The following is a 21,310-nucleotide window of genomic DNA, read 5'->3' on the forward strand; positions in this document are numbered from 1 at the left end:
TCATTTATCCTACTGTGTAATCAGAAAAGAAATCTCAAGCTTAGATTTTAATATTAAGTAGTTCTAGGTTGTTAGTGCCCCCAGGTGACTGGAAGAAGCAAAAGCAAATTATTTCTGGAGGAATGAAATTTCAACTCACACTTCAAAGAATTGCCACAGGTTAAAGTCCAAGAAAATGAGCAACTCATGGTCAAAAATCACAAAACACACAAGGAAACAAGAAATCATGAATAGGGGCCAGAAGAACAACAGACAGTGGAATCAGATCCATGAAAACTTACTTCAGATATTGAAACTGATAGGGGCGAGGTGCAGTGGTTCACGCCTGTCATCTCAACACTTTGGAGGCTGAGGCCAGAGGGTGTCTTTAGGCCAGGAGTTCAAGACCAGCCTGGGCAACACAGCAAGACCTCCTTCTCTTAAAAAAAAAAAAAAAAAAAAAAAAAAAAAGCCACTCATGGTGCTGTGCTCCTGTAGTCACAACTACTTTCTCCAAAAGCTACTAGAAAACGTGCTCTACTTAAATACAGGAGCATACCATGAAAGGGATATTGGGAAACAAAAGATTCAGTGCAAGGGGGAGGCTACAGTAATCCTCGGGGTGTTGGTGAATGGAGGTAACAGGATGATGGTGGTGCATGGGGCAAAGAGAGAAGCCAATCCAGACTGGAGCAAACCTGAAGGCCTCAGGAGGACTGTTTTTTGTTGTTGTTGTTGTTGTCATTGTTTTTTGTTTTCTTGAGATGGAGTTTCACTCTTGTTGCCCAGGCGGGATTGCAATGGCACAATCTTGGCTCACTGCAACTTCTGCCTCCCAGGTTCAAGCGATTCTCCTGCCTCAGCCTCCCGAGTAGCTGGGATTACAGGCATGTGCCTCCACACCCAGCTAATTTTGTATTTTTGGTAGAGACGGGGTTTCTCCATGTTGGTCAGGCTGGTCTCGAACTCCCAAACTCAGGTGATCCGCCTGCCTCAGCCTCCCAAAGTGCTGGGATTACAGGCATGAGCCACTGTGCCGGGCCAGGAGGACTTTTTAAAGAAGTAATTGATACCCAATGTGAAAATTGTTTGAAAGATTTAGTTAACTGGTAGAGTTTGGAATTGAGTTAGAGATAAGCACATTAAAAACTAAGCAAACATGGGGACAAAAAAAAAAAAAAAAAAAAAAAAAAAACCTAAGCAAACAGGCCGGACATGATGGCTCACACCTGTAATCCTAGCACTTTGGGAGGCATAAGCAGGTGGCTTGCTTGAGGTCAGGAGTTTGAGACCAGCCTGGGCAACGTGGTGAAAATGAGCCAGGTGTAATGGCTCCTGCTTGTAGTCTCAGCTACTTGGGGGGCTGAGGCAGGAGGATTGTTTGAGCCCAGGAGGTGGAGGTTGCAGTGGCTGAGATCGTGCCACTGCACTCCAGCCTGGGTGACAGAGTGAGACCCTATCTCCAAAAAAAAAAAAAAAAAAAAAGAACCTAAGCAAACAAAACAAAAATCACAAAAACTATTAGATCTTAGGGAAAACAAAAAAAGTTGCCCAAAAAAGGAAAAGTAATTATACATTGTTACACTGATACTTTATAGTGTTTACAAGAGACCCACCTAAAGCTTAATGACAAAGGGCTGAAAGTCAAAGAATAGAAAATGATGTTTTTTCTATTATTTGATAATTATTAGTAAATAATTAGTAAATATGAATCAAAAGAAAGCTAGAGTAGCAATATGGGACAACAGATTTTGAGCTAAAAAGCATTGCTAGAAATAGAAGGCTATTTCATAATAATAAAAGGTTCAACTCATCAGGAAGGTATAACAATTCTAAATTTTTGTGCATCTAATAATATAGCCTCAAAATAAGTAGAGCAAATTTTGCACAATTACAAGGAGAAAGAGACAAATCTACTATCATAGTGGAGAGCTTAATATTTCTTAATTGATACATCAGACAGACTAAAAATCAGGATATAGAAGATTTGAAGAACACAATCAACAATCATGATTTAATGGATATCTATAGAAACTGGACTCAATAATTGGAGAATCGGCCGGGCATGGTGGCTCATGCCTGTAGTCCCAGGACTTTGGGAGGCCGAGGTGGGAGGATTACCTGAGGTCAGGGCTTCGAGGCTGCAGTGAGCCATGACTGTACCACTGCACTCCAGCCTGGGTGACAGAGTGAGACCTCAACTCAACTCAATAAAATAAAATAAAGAATTGAAGCATAACCATATTTTTCAAGCACACATAGAAAATTGTTGGACCATGTAGGAAAAGGAAAATTGATGACTATGTAAAGGCCATAAATTTGCCTCAAAAATGTCAAAGGAAGATATTCAGACCCCAGTTTCTGATCACAGTGATAACTCTACTGCTATCAGCCAAAGCCGACTTTATGGCAAGAAGCAATAGTAAAGGCGAAGGGCGACATTTCATAATGATAAAAGGATCAATGCACAGAAAGTTATAAGAGTTCTAAATCTGTATGCACTAAATAATATAGCTACAAAATCCATAAAAGAAACTGGACAGAACCATAAGGAGAAACACATAAATCCACAGCCCTGGTGGGAGATCTTGACTTACTTCTTTCAGAAACAGATAATGCAAACAGACCAAAAAATCCATAAAGATATTCATTTGAAGGCTTTTAACAGACAGTGACAAAACAGAATTAGAAAAAGCCCAAATGTTTGGAAATTTGGCAATACAATTCTAAATAACCAATGGATCAAAGAAGAAATTAGAGAATTTTTTTTTTTTTTTTTTTTTTTTTGAGATAGAGTCTCAAAAAAAAGCTCTGTTGCCCAGGCTGGAGTGCAGTGGTGAGATTTCGGCTCACTGCAACCTCCGCCTCCCAGGTTCAAGTGATTCTTGTGCCTCAGCCTCCTGAGTAGCTGGGACTACAGGCACATGCCACCACACCCAGCTAATTTTTTGTATTTTTAGTAGAGATGGGGTTTCGCCATGTTGGCCAGGCTGGTCTCGAACTCCTGACCTCAGGTGATCTGTCCGCCTCAGCCTCCCAAAGTGTTGGGATTACAGGCGTGAGCCACCGTGCCTGGCTGAGAATATTTTTTAACTGAATAAGTAGAAAATGTGACATTAAACTTGTTTACGACACTAAACACACGTGCACACAGAAAACATACTAATAAAACTACTTCTCAGATAGTGGAAGGAAGTGGAATTAGTGAGGCCTGTTAGTGCAGGTAACTATCTTGTATCTATTTGAAAATATTTGGCTACATGAGCTGTGTGTTGAAAAATGGCACACTATTCTGGGGCCCATCTGTTAGGTCATGGTTCTTCAAGCATTACTTTTTAACTTAGGTAATAATGTCTTTAATGTTAATCGGGCTCTTCCTCTAAACTGTGAGCTCTGCAATAGGACAAAATCTATTTTGTTCCAAGCTGTATCCCTGGCAACCAGCACAGTGCTTGGCATACATTGTAGAGGCTTAATAAATATTTGCTGAATAATAACAAAAAGTGTGTAGAGCTACATGTAAGACACTGTGCCAATGAGGAAACTGAGGCGTGGAAAAGTAACTCACTGAGGATCACATAGCTGAGAGCTGGGGAACCAGGCTGGCGGACTCCAGAGCCCAATCTTTCAACTCTGCAATGGGCCAGCTTCCCAGTGAGTGAGCAGAGCCGGAGTGCAGAGAGCCCTGGTGCCATTTTTAACAGTTTGAACGTATTCTCCCTGGCACTGGGGAGATTTTGAAAGCCCTTTAAAGGCCTCATCCTTTTTCTTCCGCTTGCTGTGTTTTCCCTTCCCTCAGCTGCGGGAGACCGTTGAGCAGGAGATTCGAGACATGGGCCTGCAAAGCACGCCGTTCACCCTCACCAAGGTTTTCCAGTTGTATGAAACCAAGAACTCCCGCCACTCCACCATGATTGTGGGCTGCACGGGCAGCGGCAAGACGGCCTCATGGCGCATCCTGCAGGCCTCCCTGTCCTCTCTGTGCCGCGCCGGAGACCCTAACTTCAACATTGTTAGAGTACGGGGCTGGGACAGTGGAGTCAGTGGCAGAGACTTGAGTAGTAAGAAGACAGTGGAGGGTGGGGGCCAGGGAGGACCTTCCAAGGCCAGGAGGGCTATACCCGGGACCACGGAGGTCTGGAGCAATGAGAGAAGGGACAAATGCACGTACCTAAGAGGGATCTGGAAATAAAGGTGGGTTTTTGTCTATCAGCAGCTAAAACCCCTTCCGGTGTCATTTTCAGGAGTTCCCTTTGAACCCCAAGGCATTGTCCCTAGGGGAACTGTATGGGGAATATGACCTCAGCACCAATGAATGGACAGATGGCATCTTGTCCAGTGTCATGCGGACGGCATGTGCAGGTATCCAAAGGATAGTGGGGTGTGGAGAGCAGACACCTGAGTCTCCTAAGGGGGCAGGGAGTCTGGGGATAGGAAGTTCCAAGTTGGGAGAGAAATGCCTGGGGAATGCTGAAGTACAAGGACGCGTAGGCTTGAGTCTCCGAGGAGCGTGAGTGGAGAGTGCAGGTGAGCGGCTCCCCGGTTTCCTCATCACCCACCATCTACTCAGATGAGAAACCCGACGAGAAGTGGATCCTGTTTGATGGCCCCGTGGACACACTGTGGATCGAGAGCATGAACTCCGTCATGGACGATAACAAGGTGTTGACCCTCATCAACGGCGAGCGCATCGCGATGCCCGAGCAGGTCAGGGACGCGGCTGACTCCCGAGGGCCTGCAGAGGCAGGCACCGGAGGGCATGGGCTGGGGCTGGGGAGGAGAGCCAGTAATCTCAGAGCAGGGCAGGTTCTGTGGGAGAGAGCTGAAAGGAGGATGCCTGGATTCAGGGAAACCTGCAGCTGAAGAAAAAATGCTTTGCTTGCCGCGGCTGTTGAGAACAATGATAAGAAAAACACTCTGTGTTGTAAGCACTGTGTAGGCTTGGGCGGCCCTCCTCAGCTCGTTCCCACGGACACACATGAGGCAGGACCCTCGTTTGTGCACCCAGAGGTACGAATTCATGGACTGGCAAGCATACCCTTTTCCACCCACTCCAACAGTGCGAGCAAGACAGTGATTTTTCATAAGGACAACCTTGAATAAGCTCTAGTTTCTTTTAAAGCAAACTGGGCCAGGCCGGGTGGCTCACGCCTGTAATCCTAGCACTTTGGGAGGCCAAGGTGGGCAGATCACTTGAGGTCAGGAATTCAAGACCAGCCTGGCCAACAGGGTGAAACCCCGTCTCTACTAAAAAATACAAAAGTTAGCTGGGTGTGGTGTTGTGCACTTGTAGTCCCAGGTACTCTGGAGGCTGAGGTGGGAGGACTGCTTGAACCTGTGAGGTGAAGGTTGCCGTGAGCCAAGATCACACCACTGCACTCCAGCCTGGGTGACAGAGTGAGACTCTGTCTCAAAAAAAAAAAAAAAAAAGCAAATCGTTTGTGAACTTGTAGCATCCAAGTTCTGGGTGTTTTATTATTCCTGAAGGTGGGGGATGCAGAGAAAGATGAAGTTCTGACAAACGTATATCCTTAGGTGTCTCTCCTGTTCGAAGTGGAGAACCTGGCAGTGGCCTCACCGGCCACCGTATCCCGCTGCGGGATGGTCTACACTGACTACGCTGACCTGGGCTGGAAGCCCTATGTTCAGTCGTGGCTGGAGAAGAGGCCAAAGGTATGAAGGGAACTGAGGAGAGGGAAAGTAACCAGGGTGGCTCCAGGACACAAGGGTGAATGAAGAGCCCCTTCTTATTCAACTCCAGGCTGAGGTGGAGCCCCTTCAACGCATGTTTGAAAAGCTCATCAACAAGATGCTGGCCTTTAAGAAGGACAACTGCAAGGAGCTGGTGCCCCTGCCTGAGTATAGCGGTATCACCTCCCTCTGCAAGCTGTACTCGGCCCTGGCCACGCCAGAGAATGGGGTAAGGGGAGGACACAGACCACGGGCAGGGGCAGGGAGGGCTCACAGCCTCACCAGGACAACTTCCGGGAAACAGTGTGTCTGAGACAGGTTGAACTCCAGGCTTGAGTGGAGCAGAGACTCCAAGGGGAGACTTCAACGACCATGGAGGCAGTGAGGGGTGTGTGTGTGCACGTCTGTGTGTGTGCACGTGTGCGTTAAGCTGAAAGGTCCGACTAGGGGTTCTGAATTGAATATGTACACCACCCACCATTCTCACTATAATTTCCCACCCATGCTTTGGGAGCTGAAAACAGCTCATTCCGCTCCTCACTTCTCCATCCCTTCAAAGTATAAATATAAGTTTTGGTGTAGATGAGGCCCTGGGACACCATTTCTCCTGGAAGAAGCTCCCAGACTATTCTGATGAGAGGACTTTTTAAACATTTCAGATTAATCGATATTTAAGAAAAACTGTGCTCAGTTTAGAAGTAAGGACCAAAATTTGATATCTTCTGTTGAGATTAAATCACTGCCTATAAATGGTTTGTATTGTTTTTAAAGATGTTGCCAGGTAATTAAACTATTAATATGTCATCAACAACAATGAAGATCTGTAGGAACATATGTCATTCCTGGTACAGTTAATGTAAATTAAAAAGATGTAGATGGGGCTGGGGGTGGTGGCTCATGCCTGTAATCCCAGCACTTTGGGAGGCCGAGGTGGGTGGATCACCTGAGGTCAGGAGTTCGAGACCAGCCTGGCCAACATGGTGAAACCCCGTCTCTACTAAAAATACAAAATTAGCCAGGTGTGGTGGCACGTGCCTGTAGTCCCAGCTACTTGGGAGGCTGAGACAGGACAATCGCTTGAACCCAGGAGGCGGAGGCTGCAGTGAACCAAGATTGTGCCACTGCACTCCAGCCTAGGCAACACAGAGCAAGACTCTGTCTCAAAAAAAAAAAACAAAGAAAACAAAACCAAAAAACTGCAGATGGACTTGCCAGGTACTGTGTGGGCAGAGGGCAGTTATGAGTTATCAATGGCCCACAGGTGTCAAGAAGGACGGGCTGGGTAGGGGAGGCTTCCTGGGTGAGCAGAGGGCAAGAGTGGCCTCTGCAGAAGTGCAGACACACAGGAGTCAGGCCTGGCAGGGTGGGCCGAGCTGGTGGTCTGTAGCCGGATGTGGTGGGTGGTGTTTTTGTGCAGATGCGCTTCAGCGTGGCATAGACCCTGAGGAGACGGCTGGACCATGAGGATGGTGAGATGTGTTGTGTGCTGAGAGAGGCCGGGAGCACAGACTAAGGATTCTGGACTGAAAATGGCAGGCAATTGATTCTTAACATAATTTCCTACCTATAGGATTGAGGATTACTCTTTTTTTTTTTTTTTGAGATGGAGTCTCACTCCTTTGCCCAGGCTGGAGTGCAGTGGCGCAATCTCAGCTCACTGCAACCTCTGCCTCCTGGGTTCAAGCAATTCTCCTGCCTCAGCCTCCTTAGTAGCTGGGACTACAGGTGCCTGCCACCATGCCCAGATAATTTTTTGTACTTTTAGTAGAGACGGGGTTTCACCTTGTTGGTCAAGCTGGTCTTGAACTCCTGACCTCAGGTGATCCACCCACCTCGGCCTCCCAAAGTGCTGGGATTACATGCATGAGCCACCGCACCTGGCCAGGATTGAGGATTACTCTCTAAACCCAAATCAGTATTCTGAATTGGACGCACCAAGTGTATCACATTATCTGTGGTCCTAGGTATCTTAATTCACAACCCATCCTCAAGCGCACTCCACCCACCGGCCTGTGTCTGCTTTGCATAGTAGGCCAGGGATGGTTTGAAGGATGCCGAGTTTGCTGTCTGTGGTCTCCAAGAGGCCTGACAGAGGCGAGATGGCTCCATGTGCTCCATGAGCCCAGTCAGAAGAAAGACGCCTGTCATGTGCCCCCGGGCAGGGGGTTGAGAGCACGGGCTCTAAATAAGCTCTTTCCATTATTAAGTTGGTACATTTTACATTTTATCGTTTTGGAGATAGGGTCTCACTCTGTTGCGCAAGCTGAGTGCTGTGGTGTGATCTTGGCTCACTGCAGCCTCAACTTCCTGGGCTCAAACAATTCTCCTGTCTCCTGAGCAGCTGGGACCGCAGGCGTGCGCCATCACACCCAGCTAATTTTTGATTATTTCTAGAGACGGGGTCTCACTGTGTTGCCCAGGCTGGTCTCAAACTCCTGGACTCAAGTGATCCTCCTGCCTCAGCCTCTCAAAGTGCTGGGACTAGAGGCATGAGCCACCGCACCAGGCCACATTTTACATTTTAATTTTTAATTACACAGATAATTGTTGAATCAAGTTCCCTTTCTGAAAATAATACTTTTTCATATAAAGCTAAAGTCCTTTTTGTTCCCCTCTCTCCTCCCAGTCCTGATCTGCTCCTCACTCCACACAAGTAACTACTGTGGTATGTTTGTGTATGTCGTTCCAGACCTCTTTTTTAATTTTTTTTTTTTTTTAAGAGACAGGGTCTTGCTCTGTTACCAAGGCTGGAATGGCATGATCAGGGCTCACTGCAGCCTCAACATTCTGGGCTCAAGTGATCCTCCCACCTCAGTCTCCTGAGTAGCTGAGGTTACAGATGAACACCACCATGCCTGGCCTTTTTTTTTTTTTTTTTTTCGTTGAGACAGGTTTCACTATGTTGTCCAGGCTGGTCTTGAACTCCTGGCCTCAAGCAATACTCCCACCTCAGCTTCCCAAAGTGCTGGGATTACAGGCGTGAGCCACCATGTCTGGCCTAGGCCTTTTTAAAGGTACACCTTTACATATAATACCACGGGTGTCCATAGAAAATATGGTTTTTTGTTTTGTTTTTTTGTTTTTGGAGATGGAGTTTTGCCATCTCAGCTCACTGCAACCTCCACCTCCTGGGTTCAAGCGATTCTCCTGCCTCAGCCTCCTGAGTAGCTGGGATTAACAGGCGCCACCACACCCGGCTAATTTTTGTATTTTTAGTAGAGATGGGGTTTCACCATGTTGACCAGGCTGGTCTCGAACTCCTGACCTCAGGTGATCCACCCGGCTCTGCCTCCCTAAGTGCTGGGATTACAGGCATGAGCCACTGTGCCTGACTGAAAATGTGGTACTTTTTAAAAAACTATATCATGCTATATACTACAACATGTTCGTTAAATTAACAATATGTTTTTGAGTTCTGTATTACTACATGTAGATTCATTTCATTGCTTTAACCGCTATATACTATTCCATGGTAGAACACTACATTTGATTTTTCCACTGCTCTACTGGTGAACATTTCGGTCATCTCCAGTGTTTTGCAATTACGAACAAGTCACTATGAATGTTCCGGGACCTGTCTCCTGAGCACCCTTGGGTGCTTTTCCAGGGCAGGCCTGTTGTGGCCAGATGATGGCTGTGTCTTCATAAGTTAGCAGTGAGGAAGCTCAGGGCAACTGCTGAGCTATAAGAAATTTCAGGTTTGTGTCAGTCTTTCAGCAGGTTGTAGATAAACATCCACATTTGGAAAACTGTGCGATTTTCCAAACAGAGCCAGAAAAGGAGGAAGACCCAGCCTTTCCACACTCTGGTGTCACGAGTCTGCCAGATGGACCCCTGGTCTCTTACAGGTGGGTTATTTCCTCTTCTCGTTCTCCATCCAGGTGAACCCAGCTGACGGCGAGAACTATATCACCATGGTAGGGATGACATTTGTGTTCAGCATGATCTGGTCTGTGTGTGCCTCTGTGGACGAGGAGGGCCGGAAGAGGATCGACAGCTACCTCCGAGAGATCGAGGGCTCCTTTCCCAATAAGGTTGGGCGCACACCCAGCTGTCCTATTTGCCCTGTTTTTCCAGACCCCCTGGGCATCCCCCATCTCAGGCTGTGCTTGGGTTTCCCTCTCTCTTTCTTCCACCTGGTGGTCCGGGGCCCGTTCTCGGGGCTGGAGAAGGCTCAAGGAAGGCTTTGGTAACCTGACCTACATGCCCTCCTTAGGACACGGTATACGAGTATTTTGTGGACCCCAAAATACGGAGTTGGACATCATTTGAGGACAAGCTCCCTAAGAGTTGGCGCTACCCTCCAAAGTGAGAGCTGGGCCTGGGTGTGAGGAGGGCATGGGGCAGCGGTAGGTGGGGGATGTGGCAAGAGAGATGGGGCCTAGAAGCAAAAATGAGTGATAGGAAGGAGAAGGCGGGTCCCAGAGAAGGGCTGCCTCTCGAGGACAGGAAGCGGGACCTTGAGGACTTGGGACAGGGTCTTTGAGGGGAGCGCATAATCCCCAGGCCCCACAGGAGGGCAGGGTGGTGATGAGACAGTGGTGACATAGAGGGAAAGGAAGTGGGAGTTGGAAAGGAGTGGGCGGGTGGTCCTTGAGAGCCAGCCCCTGCTCTTCCCTAGTGCCCCCTTCTATAAGATCACGGTGCCCACCGTCGACACTGTTCGCTACAACTACCTGGTGAGCACCTTGGTGGCCAACCAGAATCCCGTTCTGCTGGTGGGTCCCGTGGGGACTGGGAAGACCTCCATCGCTCAGAGCGTTCTGCAGTCCTTGCCCTCCAGCCAGTGGTCGGTGCTCGTTGTCAACATGTCCGCACAGGTGTGTCGGGGATCCAGGGGCCAGGCTGCCGGCTCCCCTGGGATCCAAGTGCCTGCCTGACCCTCCTCTCTAAGCCCGTATTTCTCTCAGGGGACCCACACATTCATTCGGTACCTTTTCACCAGACCACATCCAATAACGTGCAGAGCATCATTGAGAGCAGGGTTGAGAAGCGAACCAAGGGTGTCTACGTGCCATTCGGGGGCAAAAGCATGATCACCTTTATGGATGACCTAAATATGCCCGCTAAGGACATGTTTGGGTCCCAGCCACCCCTGGAGCTGATCCGCCTCTGGATTGACTATGGCTTCTGGTATGACCGTGCGAAGCAGACCATCAAGTACATTCGAGTAAGCCTCCCGAGAGTCTGTTCTTCAGACCTCTGCTGCTTTCTGGGATAGGCTCAGTCCCCACTCCACTGGGGCCCCAGGCTATGGTCCTATCATCCTGGATTCCTTCCCACACAGGAGCATCCTTCTCCATGACAGCAGTTCTCGGCTCCCCACTCACGAGCCAGGCGTCCTCCCTCAGTCCTGGCTCCTTCATGGGATTCTGAGCATATTGTTTGCCTGCTTGCTTGCTTGCTTCCTTCCTTCCTTTCCTTCTTTCTTTTTTCTTTCTTTCTTTCTTTCTTTTCTTTCTCTTTCCTTCCTTCCTTTCTTTCTTTCCTTCCTTCCTTCCTTCCGTCCTTCCTTCCTTCCCTTTCTTTCTTTCCTTCCTTCCTTCCCTTCTTTTTTCTTTCTTTCTTTCTTCCTTCCTTTCTTTCTTTCTTTCTCTTTCTTTTCTTTCTCTTTCCTTCCTTTCTTTCTTTCCTTTCTTTCTTCCTTCCTTCCTTCCTTCCATCCTTCTTTCCTCCCTCCCTCCCTCCCTCCCTCCCTCTCTCTCTTTCTTTCTTTCTTTCTTACAGCATCTTGCTGTGTTGCCAAGGCTGGAGTGCCAGGTTAATTTTATGATTTTTAGTGGACACAAGGTCTCCACATGTTGCCCAGGCTGGTTTTGAACTCCTGGGCTCAAGAGATCCTCCCACCTTGGCCTCCCAAAATGTTGGCATTACAGGCCTGAGCCACGCCCCCGGCTGCTTCTCTTTAATCAGCAGCCATCGTGGCTTGGCTTATGAGGTTGTTTGTATGTATATCTGGCACTCAGGGCCAAAAACTCGGCTAGTGATATGTTCATGTGTGTTTGAGAGAGAACACACACACATGTGTATAGATATGTACAATTTTAAAAGAAGAAAAAGAGAAAGTCTAGAAGACACAAATGTTTTTTTACTTACCTGTATTTTCTCTTTTGGGTACGTGGATTGTAAGGATGAAATACAGACAAATGCATTCCTGGTTCTAAAATAAGTTTCCCATGTCCCTTCCTTCTCTTCCCCTCCCCCTGCCCTGCCACTCCATGTTCCTCTCAACTCACTGCATCCCGGTTCCTCTTCCCCTTTGTCCCTCCTCGCACTGTTTTCCTCCCACTCCTTTTCACCCGGCCTGTGTTGGCGCCTCTCTTACCCTCTCCCCTCCTACCTGTCTGCCCTCCTTGTCGCTGCTCTCTAGGAAATGTTCCTGATGGCTGCCATGGGCCCCCCTGGGGGTGGACGGACTGTCATCTCCCCAAGGCTACAGAGTCGCTTCAACATTATCAACATGACCTTCCCCACAGTGAGGACCTCATGGGGGCTGCAGGACGAGGGGAGGGTAGGAGGTGAAACGTGTCTGTCTCAGAGAAGCAGGGGCAGATCCCAGGGGGCTGAGGCACCCCAAGCGGAGCTCCACGCAGGACGCTGGGACGATCCGTAAGGGCATGTGCTGGCTCCTGAGCTAGGAGAGCTACGGGTTGGAAGCGTACCTTCCTGGCTGTGGACAAGGAAGCCTTGTAGTCCCAATGGGCAGAGAACACAGTGAAGCCCAAGTAGACTAAGGAAGGTAGATCCTACAAAGCCCACGGCAGTGTCAGGATTAGAGCCAGGCCAGCGAGTCACTCGTCTCAGTGCAGAATTTAAGGGGCACCCAAAAGACTCTGTAATCAGGAGAAATAACACGTTAACACTTCCTTTTTTTTTTTTTTTTTTTTTGAGACCGGGTCTCACTCTGTTGCCCAGGGTGGAATGCAGTGGCATGATCTCAGCTCACTGCAACTCCACTTCCCAGGTTCAAGTGATTCTCCTGCCTCAGCCTCCAGAGTAGCTGGGACTACAGGCACCCGCCACCACGCCCAGCTAATTCTTGTATTTTCAGTAGAGACAGAGTTTCGTCACGTTGCCCAGTCTGGTCTCAAACTCCTGGACTCAAGAGATCCGCCAGCCTTAGCCTCTCACCATACTTGGCCTCACATTTTTTTTTCCTGTCTGCAACATTTTATTGATCCTATGGAGTGGGAAGGAGAACTGGAGAAGTATGTGGCGCCAAGGGATCCCAGGGGAACAGGGAAGGTATTGAGGCTTGGCCACTAGTACTGGCGAGTCTGTAGCAATGCAATATTTTTTAAAATTAAAATTAATGCCAATAATTTATGATGAGCAAAACACCACCATTTTGAACACAGACAAAATCAGTAGAGTGCAGTGCTGAGCCATATTGGAGCCTAAGGGGAAAGGAGAAATCAGTAATCCCCATCTGGTCTTTATTTAAAATGTTCGTGTTTGTTTATCATGAATATTTTGCATTCATTTTTGTTTTTAAATACTGTATTGGCTAGGCACGGTGGCTCCCAGCTGTAATCCCAGTACTTTAGTAGGCTGAGGCAGGTGGATCACTCGAGCCCAGGAGTTTGATATCAGCCTGAGCAACATGGGGAAACCCTGTCTCTACAAAAAAATACAAAAATTAGCCGGGTGTGGTGGTGCACACCTGTGGTCCCAGCTACTTGAGAGGCTGAGGTGGGAGGATTGCTTGAGCCCAGGAGGTCGAGGCTGCAGTGAACCATGATCGCACCATTGGACACCAGCTTGGGCAATAGATGAGACCTTGTCTGAAAAAAGAAAAAAAAAAAAAAAAAATATATATATATATGTATATATAGTGTTAAGGCCGGGCACAGTGGCTCACGCCTGTAATCCCAGCACTTTGGGAGGCCAAAGCAGGCGGATCACCTGAGGTTGGGAGTTCGAGATCAGCCTGACCACCATGGAGAAACCCTGTCTCTACTAAAAATACAAAAAATTAGCCAGGCGTGGTGGTGGGCACTTGTAATCCCAGCTACTTGGGAGGATCAGGCAGAGAACTGCTTGAACCCGGGAGGCGGAAGTTGCAGTATATATAAATAAATAAATATAAATATATAGTATATATTATATAATACTATATATATAGTATATATTATATAATACTATATATATATAGTATTATATTATATAATACTATATATATATATAGTGTTAAAATAGTATTTATCAGTTGTCTTATTTCTGAGTTTAGGATTTTTTTTTTTTTTTGAGACGGAGTTTCACTCATTGCCCAGGCTGGAGTGCAATGGCACGATCTTGGCTCACCGCAACCTCCGCCTCCTGGGTTCAAGTGATTCTCCTGCCTCAGCCTCCCGAGTAGCTGGGATTAGAGGCATGTGCCACTACGCCTGGCTAATTTTATATTTTTTAGTAGAGACGGGGTTTCTCCATGTTGGTCAGGCTGGTCTCGAACTCCCGACCTCAAGTGATCCGCCTGCCTCGGCCTCCCAAAGTACTAGGATTACAGGCATGGGCCACCGCACCCGGCCCTAGGATTTTTTTTTGACGCCCCCTTAAATTGTGCCCATGAGCCAAGCTCTTTATTGGCTTCCCCTCTGGCTAGAAGGCCAGGAGCCCTGGAGAGTGAGCCAGGGTCTACTTCTAGGAGTCCCAGATCATCCGCATATTCGGCACCATGATCAATCAGAAGCTTCAGGACTTTGAGGAAGAGGTGAAGCCCATTGGGAACGTGGTGACAGAGGCCACCCTGGATGTGTACAACACCGTGGTACAGCGCTTCCTGCCCACGCCCACCAAGATCCATTACCTCTTCAACCTTCGAGACATCTCCAAGGTGACTCTCGGCCTGACCTTGCCCCTTCTGCTTGGCCCAGCCTCCGCGGAGGCTTTCTCTTCTCAAACTAAGCCTTAACACTCACTAGCATGCGCACCAAAAGTCACCCCCGTGCTGAAGTGCCACACTCCCTGGCCTTACCTTTAAAACTTCTGGGCTAATTGTGGTGGCTCACACCTGTAATTCCAGCACTTTGGGAGGCCAACGCAGGCAGATCACCTGACGTTAGGAGTTCAAGACCAGCCTGGCCAACATGGCGAAATCCTGTCTCTATTAAAAATACAAAAAAAAAACAAAATTAGCTGGGCATGGTGGCACACACCTGTAGTCCCAGCTACTTGGGAGGCTGAGCCAGGAGAATTGCTTGAACCTGGGAGGCAGAGGTTGCAGTGAGCTGAGATTGCACCACTGCAGTCCAGCCTTGGAGACAAAGTGAGACTCCGTCTCAAAAAAAAAAAAACTTCTGGAGGGAATCTTTTTGCTGCCTGGTCCCAACAGTCAGTCCTCTTCCCAGGTGTTCCAGGGCATGCTTAGAGCCAACAAGGATTTCCATGATACCAAGTCCAGCATCACACGGCTCTGGATCCATGAATGTTTCAGGTGACATGCATGTGCCCTGGCCAGACAAAGGCTTCCTCAGCCTTGCTCCCACCCCCACTTCGCTGCCAGCCTGACACTGCCTTCCCCAGGCCATTCTCCTCTTTATTCCCAGATCTCACCCCAGTTCCCTGCCCACAGAGTCTTCTCTGACCGGCTGGTTGATGCGGCAGACACAGAAGCCTTCATGGGCATGATAAGCGACAAGCTCGGCTCCTTCTTTGACCTCACGTTTCATCATCTCTGTCCCAGCAAGCGTCCTCCTATCTTTGGTGAGCCGGGAGCTGTGACGACCTTGGGCTTGACACTCTTAGAACATCGGGGCTAGAAGGGGTCAGGGCATGGGGTCTGAAGTGTGGAGCCCTGTGCGGGGAGGCAAACCAGGCATTTGTGACTCTGATCTCCTCTTCCCATGGCCCAGGGGATTTCCTGAAGGAGCCCAAGGTGTATGAAGACCTCACGGATCTGACAGTGCTGAAGACAGTCATGGAGACGGCTCTAAATGAGTATAACCTGTCACCCTCTGTCGTGCCCATGCAGCTAGTGCTCTTCCGAGAGGCTATTGAACACAGTGAGCACCTGCCACGCCTATCCCCTTCCCCATCATCTCAGTGATGGGGTATGTCTAAGGAAACAGGGGTCCCTTCCCAGGTCTCCCTAATCAAGTTCCAGAAGCCGCCTTTCTCCCTGGCCCCAGATGCCCTGTGGCAGTGTGTGTTTAACAGAGAAGGTGGAGGTTAAAAGTTGAATTGCCTCCTGGGCCTTGGGCACCAACTTCTTCTCATACCTCTTGGTTCCTCTGCTTCAGTTTCAGGGGCCCCACTCCCTAGCCTAGGGCCTGGAGGTCCCCTGAGTTTGCTCAGCCAACTCATTACCCTCACACCCACCCCGCCCCCAGTCACACGGATCGTGCGGGTCATTGGACAGCCTCGGGGCAACATGCTCCTGGTGGGCATCGGGGGCAGCGGACGCCAGAGTCTGGCCCGCCTGGCTTCATCCATCTGCGACTACACCACCTTCCAGATCGAGGTCACCAAACATTATCGGAAGCAGGAGTTCCGAGATGGTACGGCTGGGTTTCTGAAACGCTAGGAATGAAAGATCAGATGCGTACATTCCTGCAGTGACAAGAGAGGAGAGATGGCAGCCAGATGGGCAGTGTTGGGTGTACGATGGTGTCGTGTGTATGCTGCGGGGCAGGGAGGGTTCCTAAGTCTCAGAAAAGGAATCAAGCCCAGGACGGGGAATCTGCAGTGAGTTTGTCCTCCTTCCCTCCCCTGGCCAGATATCAAGCGTCTGTATCGCCAGGCTGGGGTGGAGCTCAAGACCACGTCCTTCCTTTTTGTGGACACCCAGATAGCTGATGAGTCCTTCCTAGAGGACATCAACAACATCCTCAGCTCAGGCGAGGTGCCCAATCTCTACAAGCCTGATGAATTTGAAGAGGTAGGATTCCTTCGACACCCTTGACCCGTCGGTTCTTCGGACTGCCTAGCTGACCCCAGAAGGACCACAGCTCCCAGAATGTGCCACTGGAGCACCCCCACTGCCCACCTCAGCCCTGTAAGGTGGAAGGTCCCCTCCAGGGACCCTGGGCAGAGCTGCTTTAAAACCCACACTTCAGAGCCAGGCACAGTGGCTTGAGCCTGTAGTCACAGCTACTCAGGGGTGGGGGGTGCTGAGGTGGGAGGATGGTTTGAGGCCAGGAGTTCGAGTCCAGCCTGGGAAACACTTTGTCAGCCCCGCCTGACCTGCTGCCCCTGCTGATTCTGCCATGGAGACGCCAGCCCTCTGACCCTGGGTGGCTTCTGTTCAGATCCAGTCGCATATCATAGACCAGGCCCGGGCGGAGCAGGTGCCTGAGTCATCGGACAGCCTCTTTGCCTACCTCATCGAACGCGTGCGGAACAACCTGCACATCGTGCTCTGCCTCAGCCCCGTGGGGGATCCCTTCAGGTGACTTCTGTGACATCCTTCTTCTCTCAGCCCCTTCTGTGTGCTCCCTCACCCTGCTGTAGCCTCCTGTGCCTTCTGGAAATTAGTGTCAGGAATAACAGCAGGCTCCTCTGCCCGCCTCGCCCATCTCCTTTCCTTTGGCTGTGCCCGATTTCCGGAAGTTCCTTTGGTGGACATGGGAGTCATCCGTCCTCTTTTGGCATAACCAGATTTTTGTTTGTTTATTTGTTTTGGTGGGTGGCTTTTTGGTTTTGTTTTGTCATTGTAAATCTAATTGTGGTTAAAAACACACACACACACACAGGCCGGGCACAGTGGCTCACGCCTGTAATCCCAACACTTTGGGAGGTCAAGGCAGGTGGATCAGAGATCAGGAGATCAAGACCATCCCGGCTAACATGGTGAAACCCTGTCCTTACTAAAAATACAAAAAATTAGCCAGCCGTGGTGGCGGGGGGGCCTGTAGTCCCAGCTATTCAGGAGGCTGAGGCAGGAGAATCGCTTGAACCCGGGAGGCAGAGGTTGCAGTGAGCCGAGATCTCGCCACTACACTCCAGCCTGGGTGACAGAGCGAGACTGTCTCAAAACACACACGCACACACACACACACACGCACACCCCAAAATGTATCATCTTAACCGTTTCTGAATGCAGTGCTCAGTCGTGTGAAGTGCACTCACACTGTTGTATAACAGCTCCAGAGCTTTCTCATGCTCCCGAGGCCGTACTCCATAGCCATGAAACCACTGCTCCCCATTCCCTCCCCAGCTGCTGTCTCTTGAGTCTGACTTCAGATGCCTCACATAGGTGGAACCAAGCAGCACTTGTCTTTGTTTCTTTTTTTGTTTGAGACGGAGTCTTGCTCTGTTGCCCAGGCTGGAATGCAGTGCTGTGATCTCGACTCACTGCAGCCTCCACCTCCCAGGTTCAAGTGATCCTCTTGCCTTAGCCTCCCAGTAGCTAGGATTACAGGTGCTCGCCACCATGTCCGGCTAATTTTTGTACTTTTAGTAGAGACAGGGTTTCACCATGTTGGTCTGGCTGATCTCAAACTCCTGACCTCAAGTGATCCACCAGCCTTGGCCTCCCAAAGTGCCGGGATTACAGGTGTGAGCCACCGCGCCCAGCTACCATTTGTCTATCTGCAACTTGCTTATTTCACTTAGCGTAGTGTCCTCAAGGTTCATCCATGTTGTAGCATGTGTCAGGATTTCCTTCTTTTTTTAAGGCCGAATAATATTGTCTTGTATGTCTATAGCACATTTTCTTGATATGACTAGATTTTTAAGGGAATCAGAAACTAGGAAGAGGGCGGAGAACTTGTGCAGGGAAGCAATTTGGATTACCTTAAAAATTTTTTTTTTGGCCGGGCGTGGTGGCTCACACCTGTTATCCCAGCACTTTGGGAGGCCGAGGCAGGCGGATTACAAGGTCAGGAGATCGAGACCATCCTGGCTAACACGGTGAAACCCCGTCTCTACTAAAAATACAACAAAATTAGCCGGGCGTGGTGGTGGGTGCCTGTAGTCCCAGCTACTCGGGAGGCTGAGGCAGGAGAATAGCATGAACCCGGGAGGCAGAGCTTGTGGTGAGCCGAGATGGTGCCACTGCACTCCAGCCTGGGCGAGAGTGAAAGACTCCGTCTCAAAAAAAAAAAAAAAAAAAAAAAAATTTTTTTTTGAGACCCAGTCTTGCTCTGTCACCCAGGCTGGAGTGCAGTGGCGCCATCTTGGCTCACTGCAACCTCCATCTCCCAGGCTCAAGTGATCCTCCTGCCTCAGCCTCTCCGGTAGCTGGGACTACAAGCGAATGCCACCACGGCCAGCTAATTTTCATACTCTTTGTAGAGATGCGGTTTCGCCATGTTGCCTAGGATGGTTTCGAACACCTAGGCTCAAGGAATCCACCTACCTTGGCCTCCCAAAGTGCTGGGATTACAGGCACAAGCCCCAGTGCCCGGCCTACCATTTTGTTTTTAATGTTTGTGATACACGGTGTACTTACCATAGCCAGGCACTACGCTGAGCTTTTCACGTGTGACACCTCATTGAATCCCCCAACCACCCTAGTCAGCATGTATTATTATTCCCATTTTAGAGACAAGGAAACTGGCATTCAAAGAGCTTAGATACTTTCTGGAGATCCACACCTCGAAAGTGTAGAACCAGGTTTTTCTGACGCCAGAACCTGTTTCTAAATGCTCTGCTGAACTAGCTCTGAAGGAACAGAATTTGGACAAGGAGATACAGGAGCAAGGGGATGGGGCATTTTAGGTTCTTAGAAAGTGAGTGGATGCATGTGGGGGAAGCCAGTACCTGGAGGCTGTGTCTGTGCACGGAATTTACGGCCTCTCCAAACCCCTTCCCAGGAACTGGATCCGCCAGTACCCAGCCTTGGTGAACTGCACAACCATCAACTGGTTCTCAGAGTGGCCCCAAGAGGCCCTGCTCGAGGTGGCTGAGAAGTACCTCATAGGAGTAGACCTGGGAACTCAGGAGAATGTGAGCCCCTCCTCCTCGCCTCTCATCGCAACCCTGGCCTCCCTCTTCCCCGGCTCTCATCGTACCCCTGGCCCCTCTCCCACTTCCGTTTCCATCCGCCTTTTCATCCTGTGTCACTGGTCTCAGATCCACAGGAAGGTGGCCCAGATCTTCGTCACTATGCACTGGTCAGTAGCTCAGTATTCCCAGAAGATGCTGTTGGAACTGCGGAGACACAACTATGTCACACCCACCAACTACCTGGAACTCGTGTCTGGATATAAGAAGTATGAAGGGGCGCAGGGGATGTGCAGGGCCAGGGAGGATGGTGTCTTCCGAGGGCGATGGGTGAAATGATGCTGATGTGCAAGGGCAGAGATGCAAAGGCCACAGTTCTGCCCAGGAAGTTGGGAAGAGGGAGTTGGGGCTTCCCGTGGGAGGGGCTGTCTCCAGAGCCTTCTGGCTATGTTCCCCCAGCCACTCTCCACACCCTCTTGGCCCTTGTTTTCTGGCACGAAGTTTCTCTGTCTTTTTCTGACCATAATATAACTGGAACACTGCCATAATATACCCAGTCCTTTCCTGTCTGCCTTTAATGTCTTCTAGACTTTCTACCTGTATGAGATAGAAAAAGCAAAGTGTTTTCTCTACTCTCTCACTCAACACACTACAGTCCCTCAACATCCGTGGAGGATTGGTTCCAGGACCTCCCACGGATACCAAAATCCACAGATGCTCCAGTCCCTGATATAGAATGGAGTATTTGCATGTAACTTATGCACGTTCCTTCCATATACTTTGAGTCCTCTCTAGATGAGTTATAATACCTAATACAATGTAAATGCTTTGTAAATAGTTGTTATACTGTATTGTTTAGGGAATAATGACAAGAAGAAAAAGTCTGTACATGTTCAGTGCAGATGCAACATTTTTTGCGATTTTTTTTTTTTTTTAGATGGAGTCTCGCTCTGTTGCCCAGGCTGGAGTGCAGTGGTGCAGTCTTGGCTCACTGCAACCTCTGCCTCCTGGGTTCAAGTGACTCTCCTGCCTCAGCCTCCCTAGTAGCTGGGATTATAGGCACGCACCACCATGCCCAGCTACTTTTTTTTTTTTTTTTTTTTTTTTTTTGTATATTTAGTAGAGACAGGGTTTCACCATGTTGGCCAGGCTATTCTTGAACTCCTGACCTCAGGTGATCCACCGGCCTCGGTCTCCCAAAGTGCTGGGATTACAGGCATGAGCCACCGTGCCCAGACCTTTTTTCACATATTTTTGATCCTCTGTTGGTTGAATCCACAGATGTGGATATGGAAGGCTGGCTGTACTTCACTTCTGACACCAGATGTGGCGGGGATTTTCCCCACCCAAGCAGTTCTCCAGGGGACACTGGCTGGGTGTCCTATAATATAACTCAATTCTGAAACGATCTACCTGGAGTTAGAGTCAGATCGCACGGTGGAGGGCTCAGTCCCGTAATACATCCCCCGCTTCAGATGCTAACCGAAAGCCCGGTGTTTTACCTGTGTTTCTGCCTGGCCGGTTATAAATCAAGGGTTCCCACCACCCCCTTGTCAGGTTCAGTTAATTTGCTAGAGTGGCTCACAGAACTCAGGAAACACTTCACCTACTATTGCTGATTTATTGCAAAGGATATTTTAAAAGATACAAATAAGGCTGGGTGAGGTGGCTCATGCCTGTAATCCCAGCACTTTGGGAAGCTGAGGTGGGCGGATCACTTGAGGTCAGGAGTTCAAGAACAGCCTGGCCAACATGG

At 49.1% G+C, this 21,310-nt stretch overlaps 1 protein-coding gene across 1 annotated transcript in view; it reads left to right on the forward strand.

Moving 5' to 3' along the window:
* Positions 1 to 21,310, forward strand: part of LOC100440409 (ephrin-B3) — a 130,095-nt gene that overhangs the window by 78,685 nt on the left and 30,100 nt on the right. Inside the window, exons 45-63 of the mRNA XM_054536196.2 lie at positions 3,779 to 3,997; positions 4,224 to 4,341; positions 4,550 to 4,686; positions 5,515 to 5,652; positions 5,741 to 5,899; positions 9,552 to 9,704; positions 9,887 to 9,978; positions 10,292 to 10,490; positions 10,616 to 10,840; positions 12,041 to 12,145; positions 14,315 to 14,503; positions 15,018 to 15,103; positions 15,242 to 15,372; positions 15,522 to 15,671; positions 15,999 to 16,166; positions 16,386 to 16,546; positions 16,917 to 17,056; positions 19,425 to 19,557; positions 19,684 to 19,823. Of these exons, the coding sequence (XP_054392171.2) occupies positions 3,779 to 3,997; positions 4,224 to 4,341; positions 4,550 to 4,686; positions 5,515 to 5,652; positions 5,741 to 5,899; positions 9,552 to 9,704; positions 9,887 to 9,978; positions 10,292 to 10,490; positions 10,616 to 10,840; positions 12,041 to 12,145; positions 14,315 to 14,503; positions 15,018 to 15,103; positions 15,242 to 15,372; positions 15,522 to 15,671; positions 15,999 to 16,166; positions 16,386 to 16,546; positions 16,917 to 17,056; positions 19,425 to 19,557; positions 19,684 to 19,823 (2,843 nt within the window). The remainder of the gene's footprint in view (positions 1 to 3,778; positions 3,998 to 4,223; positions 4,342 to 4,549; positions 4,687 to 5,514; positions 5,653 to 5,740; positions 5,900 to 9,551; positions 9,705 to 9,886; positions 9,979 to 10,291; positions 10,491 to 10,615; positions 10,841 to 12,040; positions 12,146 to 14,314; positions 14,504 to 15,017; positions 15,104 to 15,241; positions 15,373 to 15,521; positions 15,672 to 15,998; positions 16,167 to 16,385; positions 16,547 to 16,916; positions 17,057 to 19,424; positions 19,558 to 19,683; positions 19,824 to 21,310) is intronic.

This window comes from Pongo abelii, chromosome 19 (assembly GCF_028885655.2).
Source record: "Pongo abelii isolate AG06213 chromosome 19, NHGRI_mPonAbe1-v2.0_pri, whole genome shotgun sequence".
Lineage (NCBI taxonomy): Eukaryota > Metazoa > Chordata > Mammalia > Primates > Hominidae > Pongo > Pongo abelii.